General features: G+C 38.2%; 1 protein-coding gene across 1 annotated transcript; it reads left to right on the top strand.

The window, feature by feature from the left end:
* The first annotated feature begins 5,467 nt into the window (after positions 1 to 5,467).
* Positions 5,468 to 8,442, top strand: LOC106513118 (beta-1,3-galactosyltransferase 1). The gene is made up of 2 exons (XM_014001795.1): positions 5,468 to 5,724; positions 5,951 to 8,442. The coding sequence occupies exons 1-2, from the start codon at positions 5,690 to 5,692 to the stop codon at positions 7,167 to 7,169; spliced, it is 1,254 nt and encodes a 417-aa protein (XP_013857249.1). The 5' UTR covers positions 5,468 to 5,689; the 3' UTR covers positions 7,170 to 8,442.
* The last annotated feature ends 19 nt before the right edge of the window (positions 8,443 to 8,461 follow it).

Here is an 8,461-nt window from a genome sequence, read left to right as displayed (position 1 = left end):
GTATAATTCATGCATTTGGGACTGTTATATTTAAATATCATTAGAAATCAAAGATCTGATTGCCCAATAACATCAGGGCTGAAACTCTTGGTTGAAAGTACTAATTGTTGGGGGCGGGGGTGGGTGGGGTTAAGTCTCCTGGGAGGTAAGTGTCCTGATACTATTCAGATGGGTTTACATATTTGTCTTAATTTTATTATTTTATTTACTCTACTTAGCTAATGTTTGTTCTGCCACTAATGTATGAAAATGTTATTCCTCTTCCACCTTTAAATTATAACCATAAGCCAAGCTTTTTGTTCTGTTGGTTCATAAAGTGGTGGCTCAGTTGGTAGAGCTGATGCCTCTAAGCAAGGCCAGGGACCTTTCTGGGAAGAGTTTACCCTGAYATTAACCTCACAGGGTAAATGGCCAGGTTTAGGGTGCAGAATTTCCAAAAAAAAAAAAAAAAGAATGGAAGTCAGTGGAAAGTCCCCACAAGGATAGAGACTTGTGTGTGTGTGTATGTGTGTGTTACCTACCTGACCCTAAAACTAACCTAAACTCAATTACTTCACATCTTCGTCCTACCCACCACCCCCCCCAAAAAAAATCAGCCTCTGATGTCGTGGGGACTGGGCTTTGGTCCCCACAAGGAACTTTCAGTCCTCACAAGGCTGCATTTTCCTGAAAAATCATCCCCACCAAGTAGCAAAAACATTGACTGTTTATGGTTGAGTGTGGGCGTGTAGAGGACAGAACCTGAGGCGGGACCTTGTACGCAAACTCTGAGGTACAGGTGTGATCTATAAACAAAAGGTGTGCAGAAACGTGCGTAGTATGGTTTTATAAATCTGAATATTTTTGGGCACACGCCATTTTCACCTGTTGGCCGTATGTTCACTTTTAGTATGGTTTCCACGCAATCCTTTATAAATCTGGCCCCTGATCTCAGAGGACCTGAGTTTGACATGAAGTGGAAGAGCTGAGATACAAGTTTCTATAAACTAGAGATATGTTTTATAATTTAGCGCTAAAAAAGGTGTTTTGTTTAGGAAATGCCTTTTCCTTTGTGGACATAAAAGATAATTTCAAAAGCTTCATGATCTTATCATTGTTTTTTTCTATGCTGACTGACTGCTCTGCAGTGTCTGTGTCTATTTGATGGACTCGACGTCTGATCTGACAACAAAGTTTGGTTTTGAGCACAGTTTGGACTATTGAGGCTTGAGTTCGGTTTTGCAGGAAGAGTCAGAGGTTCTGTGAACGTAGTTTGAAAAAATGGGTTTTGTGTTTATGGTTTAGTGAAATGGATGGATGGTTTCAAGAAATGTGTTTTCTGCAACATACAAAATGACTTCAGAGATGGGGTACAGCTGCTGAGCCTAAAAAGACAACTCATTTTCAACTAAAAAAGAAAAAAAATGCACATATTGGTCAATCATATCACCAGAAAAATAGGCAGAACTCGAGTGTGGTGTTGTATTGCAGCTGACAACTTAATCAGAACCCATCCCAGGCCTTTATAAGTAGGCCACTGCGGACAAAAATATCAACCTGACACCAGTTCTCACCWGTTGGTTTTTAAACCGACCTCACACCTTGATGCTCCTGCTGGCTCTCAGACATTTATGTTTAAAAACTAACAGCCCAATACATTCACTAAACTCACAGGAGCTTCATCTGTCTCTCCACCTTTCATTGCTTCAAATGTCTCACTACCCCATGTACTGCCATAAATCTCCTGATAAGACATTATTGCACATAATATGTAATATAATATTACACGTGTTGATGAATAATGATTGGGTGTTGCCCTTTGGTTGTGTAACTGCTATTCACATGCTGTTACTCAAAAAAAAAAACACAATGTCCTGCTGCTGTTTCARCCGGTTCGCATTGTGCTGAAATGAGGAAAAAAACATGTTGGATAGTGTAGCCRACAAATATGGATGAATGAGTGTCCCAGGATTAAGTTGATTGAATCTARATAGATAACAAGATGAGCCATATTCACAACAATATTCCTGACAGAGCGTTCTACCTCATTGTARAGAGTTTCTGACCCCCGCTACTGCCTCCCACCTCCCAAAACACTCCAGCTTTCTCAATTCATGGGTTGCAGCCAACGTAGACTTTGGTGATATGGTTTGTATCACATCCAGTTGTTTCACACTATAACTTCACAAAATTCTGTATGAAAAAAGTTACATGTAAATAAATAAAAAGCATTCATAATTGGGGTTCAGCTCCAGTATCAGTAACTGCATTTTAWTTAATGTCTCATTACAGCAAAAATGTCATCAGCTAAGTTACTAAACAAACATTTAAAAACAAATTCTTTAATCCATGATACATTCCCAATCTCCGCCATAAAATTAAAAAAACCTCCACTCTTTGTTTTCCTATTTAATTTGCTGACGGTGCAAGGAATTCTTGGAAACTGTTGGCTGCATAAGATATTCAGATTCAGCCAGCGTTTTCAGGAGTTTGTTGGCTGCATGACAAGGCATCTATGAATTGTGAGAGCCTGAGGTGCCGGGCAGTGACAGAAGTCGCTGAAAAAATGTGCCCTACCTAAGTTTAAGTACAGATTCACAATTACTGATACACACCCAGTAAATTGCTCTGCAACTGCTCCTCCAAGTAGAGGGMGACTGGTTATATGCTGATGAGAGATGGACGTCAGCTGAGCTGATTCGGGAGTGGCAACAGGTGAGATYGACTGATGGGAAAAATACAGAGAGCTGTCTGAGTGAGAAAAGAGAAACAACAGGAAACACATACTATGGAGCTAGAAACAACTATAACACAGACTGAGAGGTAAACTAAAGTAACACAAGAAACGATTAACACAAAATCCTAAACATACAAAAAACATGAGAAGGCAAGAAAGTACCTACAGCAAAACTAAAGAACACAAAAAAAAAACATGAAATAAGAACACGAGGATTCTAACAGGGACTATATTACAACACTATGTTTGATACAGAGACTATATAAGTAGATCCAGCCAAACTGGCAACTTCAACATTAGATCTTAGTCCAAAAACAGAGAAGCAACCCTGCTTTAAACTGATTTTTAATTTTTATTCAAACAGCTTGACAAAATTGCTCCAATACCATGTAAGAAAACTGTGCAGCAAGATCGTTCACATAGCAATTAAAAACAGCTGCCACTGGCCAAAGTGCTGCACACAAAAACAAATAGCAAAAAGGCAATACAAAATACAAAGGTGCAAAAGTTTTATAAAAACTAAAAATTTGATAAAACATAAAACCATCAAAATAATCCCATTAATGGCAACTCTCATGCCAAAAGCCAGCAAGGGCAAATGTGTTTTAAGATGGGATTTCAAAACTCAGAGTTGAAGCCTGTCTGATGTAAAGGGGCAGCAGCCCCCACAGTTTAGGGGCTTCATCCGGACGTGGGGATCAAATCAAATGCTCATCAGATCTGCAGGGTCTGCTGGTCAGGCAGATACAGAGGAGCCTGCTGATTCAGGGCCTTACAGGTCAACAATAAAACCCTAAAATCAGTTCTAAAACTAGATACCGCACAGCGGTAACATAATGACCCCCGCACACACAAACGCACCAGAACTGAGAAGTCTTTATTCCTAATAAATGTCATGCTACCAGGTGCATCCCATAATTGTTGGGGGTCCTTTTTTTTTGGGGGGGGGGGGGGGGGGCATTGATTGACCTGATGAATTTTTATTGTTAATGGAGCGTGACTTACACGTAAATACTTGGAACATGCTAAGTATTCAGAGACGTAAGCCTGAACACAAACAAAACACTTCTGTTTAAAGATGTTTGCTTCGATAGATCCAAAACTAATTGTCCTTTAGACAAAATGCATGCAAATCAAAAACTCGCCTTTCCAGCGCCGTTTAAATAAAAACTAGCTTTCAGCTCAGTTTAAAACTCTTCAGCTCATGCTGTGAGCTGAAGCAGTTCAGCTGCTGTAAAGTGACGTCAGTCTTACTGAAAAATCACACAGCTTTAATCAGCAACTTTTTTTAAAGTTTTAGCGATGTTTTTCTAGACTTCAGTGACAGAAAACAAGCCTGCAGCAACCTGTATTTTTCTGAACACCATCAGCCATAAACATCAGCTTTATGAGTCATCAAAAATGACGTAAAAACATGCCAACAGCACTTTACACATTCAAAATTGCACAGAGAGAAATATTTAACCGTTTAGAAAGAACACATTCTCCACCATTTGTAAGGTTAAACCCTTACAACAGTAAGCTGATGAAAGGAAGCCAGCACTGAGGAGACAAGTTCATGCTTTTTTGTTTGTGTTAAAAGAGGAACTACAGGTTCTGCGCTAACGCCAACACAGAGATACTGCAAGCAGCTGGGAGACGAGAAAAGCATGAATCGCCTGTCCAAAGTCAGTAAAGGATAAAAATTATTTCACTTTAGATAAAAACCTCACATTAAAAAAAGATCTCAAAACCGAACTAATCTGTTTTTTAATTTATTAAGTATTAAACAAGCAAAGACCATTTTTAGCTTGGCTAAAGATTCTCCCAAAACAACAGTAAAATATTTTTATATTGTTAACAAATTTCTTTGTTATTAACCATTTCAGCACAATATTAAAATTTACTGGATACAGGATCAGGATAGAATTTATGGGAAGAAACTTTTGTCTCCAGAAACTGAATTTGAATTGTTCAGAATACATCTATATTTATTCATTAAATACATTAGTCTGAAAATGAATTTTCACTCAACTGAAACTGAATTTAATGGTTTAAATCTGAATGAATTTACTTTGAAACTTTATTATGTTAAAAATTCATTTTGACTGCTTTTACTGTACTTTCAGTTCTATAATTCAGTTGTTTTGTGTCACATCCAGATCCTACAGAAAGCCACAGAGTATTCAAATACAAAACAGATTAACATTTACACAAATTAATCCAGATTCAAACAGTTATATTCAGTTAAACTTATTTTTAAACCAGCATGTAAGGAGTATATTTACTGGATGTTTTTAGTTTTCAAAATGTATATATTTTTTCTCAATTCAAGCAAAATGAAGGTAAAGAGGAGGAGTGTAATGTGTGTGAGTGAATGTAACAGTGCATATTTATTTAAAACATATTAAGATTGACATATAAAATAGGTGTTCTCATTCTGAGACTTTTTAGGTTTAAAAATAATCTTTTTTTTTTTTTTACAAATAAGGCAATCCCAAGTGTTTTATTTAGTAATGCATCACAAGAGATTGTTCACAAGAACACCAGTACCAAAGTTCAACAAACTATAATTAGAGTGAATATATTGTAAAACTGTTCACAGTCAAACATTAGCAGCACTGTTTTTACTTTAACAAACGTCTAACAACTGGAATACAGAGAGCCGACAGCCCACCTGCCCCAAGATTAAAAGTAGTAGGTGGAGAAAACAGGTGTGGCAGTCCTGAGGGTGGTAAAAAAAATAAAAACAAACAAACACAGAGATAAGGTTACTTGATCAGTGGAGGCAGCAGAGAGCAGGACTAAATTCTGGACTGATATTCTTCCCGCTCGGCAGCTCCACCCTGTCAACAAACAGACGAGTCCCGGCTGATCATTGAAACTCTGTCATGAACGTTTCAAAGGAGCAACATTTTTCTCGTCTCTCTGTCTTTTTGTCCTTTTGGAAAATTTCCCTCGAAAAGCTTCGTTTACAGTCAACACGGCGTCAACATGTCTGAGCGTGGTGTTGCTATGGACAGAAGCAGGTATGTTAGTTTTGAAAAAGTTTTTTTCTCCTACTGGAGTTTATTTCTTATTAAAAAGAAGCAGAAAACAAGAATTGTGGATTTGTCGGAAAATGAGCTTAACGTTTAATTAGTGAAATATGTCTTTGCTTTATGTCAGGTAAGAGTTTTAAATGCATTTAACTGACCTAATATCACTGAARCCTTTGATACTGATCCGTGTTGCTCCCTAATGATTCTTTTTCAGCCAGAACAATGACAGACTTGGAAACAAGAGATGGTTTTCGCGRCATCACCTCCTCTTCTTTATTCTGGTTTTGGGAGCTCTGCTTTTCTTCAACTACACAAACAAAAAGGACATGGCGCTCGAGGCAAACCCTAAACAATGGATGCAAACTAATTCATCAAAACCACTGGTTCCTTCTACAAAACAAAATATTGTCTCCAAGAACCCAGGCAGCTCTGGTGCTGCAGAGACTGCTGGGCTTGCAGCTGAGCTTCCTCTGGCTCGGAGTGATTCATTAACACACGGCTCAGATATGGAAAATCATACGACAGTGATGGTGGAGATGATTCAACAGAAGCTACAGACACAAACGGCCCAGCTGMCGCCGCTTCCTTACGTGTCTCCTGGACCATACCATGTGGAGTATCCTCATGAGTACCACTTTACAATAAACGAGCCTCAGAAATGTGAGCAGGAGAAGCCATTTGTGGTTCTGATGGTTCAAGTGGCGCCACGTAACCGAGCTCACCGTGACATCATTCGCAGCACTTGGGGAAGCGAAGGCCTGGTTCTGGATAAAATGGTGAGGCTGTTCTTCCTGCTGGGAATGCAAACTGGAGAAGATACTCATCAGGTCCAGGAACAGGTGCTGCGGGAAAGCAGCGAGCACCGAGACCTGATTCAGAGCGATTTTGTTGACTGCTACAAGAATCTGACCATCAAAACCATGGTGATGCTGGAGTGGCTGAACCTGTACTGCTCCAGCGCTGCTTACGCCATGAAGATAGATTCAGACATGTTTCTAAATGTGCCCAATCTAGTTAAAATACTCTTAAATGCTCCAAAGACAGACTACATGGCTGGTTGTGTACAATATGGCGCTACAGTCTTGAGGGATCCAGAGTCTAAATGGTATGTGCCGACGGAGGTTTTCCCTGAGCCAGCTTACCCTCCCTATGCTCTGGGTCTGGGCTACATTTTATCTCTGGACCTGACAGAAAAGCTCATCGAAGCGTCCCGACATGTTAAAGCTCTGTATATAGAGGACGTGTATCTGGGCTTGTGTTTACRTCACTTGGGTATTCTTCCAACCAACAACCCAGGRGGTTTTTACCTCAGCCTGTATCCGGTGCGGTATAGTCCTTGTGAATACTCCAAGATACTTGCCACAGCAACAGAGTCATTCATTGACCGGGTGTGGCTGTGGAAGAACTTTAAAAGTCGGTCTACATACTGCTGATGAAAAAAAAAAAAAAAAAAAAAAAAAAAACCTGCTAGGTCAACTGGGGCAACCCTTGCTCTTAACAGCCTGAGCAAGTTCAAGCCACTGTTCCACATCAACTCCTGTCTGTTATTTTACGCAAAATTATTTTACATATTTATTTGACAAAAATAATACTTTAAATGTGCTATTTTATATTTGCTAAGACCAAAAAGTCATAAAATGAACAAAAGTTTTAACTTTGGGTCAGAATGTAAAATAGCCGCCCATAAATTTCCTTATCAAGTTTTGATAATTATGTATAATAGGTGTCATAATATATGTATGTGAGAAATATATTTTTATCTCTTTATAAAATTTATGAAAAGCAATATGTTGTTTTCTAAAAAACCATGAYGTCTGTTCCTGAAGGAACGTGTTATAGTTGTGTTTACCTGAAATCCAACACCACCAGAACCAAGTTCTTTTTAGAGGTTCTATATTTTTTCACATTCAGGCCGAGTTCAACCAGAGAAAGTTTCAAAGTTCAAAGTTTACCACAAAACACAGGGATTTAATTATGTTTCTATCACAGGGCTATTCAACAGGCATCCCACAATCTGTTGACACCCACCCCACCACTCAAAATAACCAATAAATTAATGAATAAAATAAATTTAAACATTTTTTATAGATTTTAAATCTATTGCAGATTTTTAATTATGATTCAACGCAGCAAAATAAACMAATGTTTTAAAAATACTTTTACATATTGCAGTGTGTTTCCCAACCATTGTTACGCAACAACCCCCGCCCGAAATCCATGTTCGGCACCTGAGCTGTTGGCTTTGAGTAACTGTGACCTCCTGAGCAGTTTAGCTGAACAGCCCTGCTTTATTATTTTTAGTGGAATCTGTAAYATGAACCAACGCTGGTTGTTGGACTGAAGCTGAACTGAACTGAATTGTGCATTGCACAACTAAACTCGTTACAAGGCTTTAGATAAAAACATTTACGTACATTATAAAAATGCTAATGAGTGCATTTGGTCTATCTAAAGATGACAGCAGGCTGTTTTCAGTTTTTGTTAAAAACATAAAAATCAAGCTGTGTAAAGATGTGCTGCACCAGATTATAGCTGTCAGCTTAAATCCATCTGCAGGTTAAGAAAAAGATACAGTAATAAATACATTAAAGTAAAAAACAAGTGCATATAACAAACAAAATCTTAATTCACAATTTATCCACAAATAACAGAAATACATCTCAAAAGGTGCACAGATTCTGATAATATAATGATAATAAATACAAAACAATAAAAATAATTTAAT

This window comes from Austrofundulus limnaeus, unplaced genomic scaffold (assembly GCF_001266775.1).
Source record: "Austrofundulus limnaeus strain Quisiro unplaced genomic scaffold, Austrofundulus_limnaeus-1.0 Scaffold10, whole genome shotgun sequence".
NCBI lineage: Eukaryota > Metazoa > Chordata > Actinopteri > Cyprinodontiformes > Rivulidae > Austrofundulus > Austrofundulus limnaeus.
The sequence above is the reverse complement of the archived record's forward strand: the minus strand, read 5'-3'. Positions and strand labels throughout refer to the sequence as shown.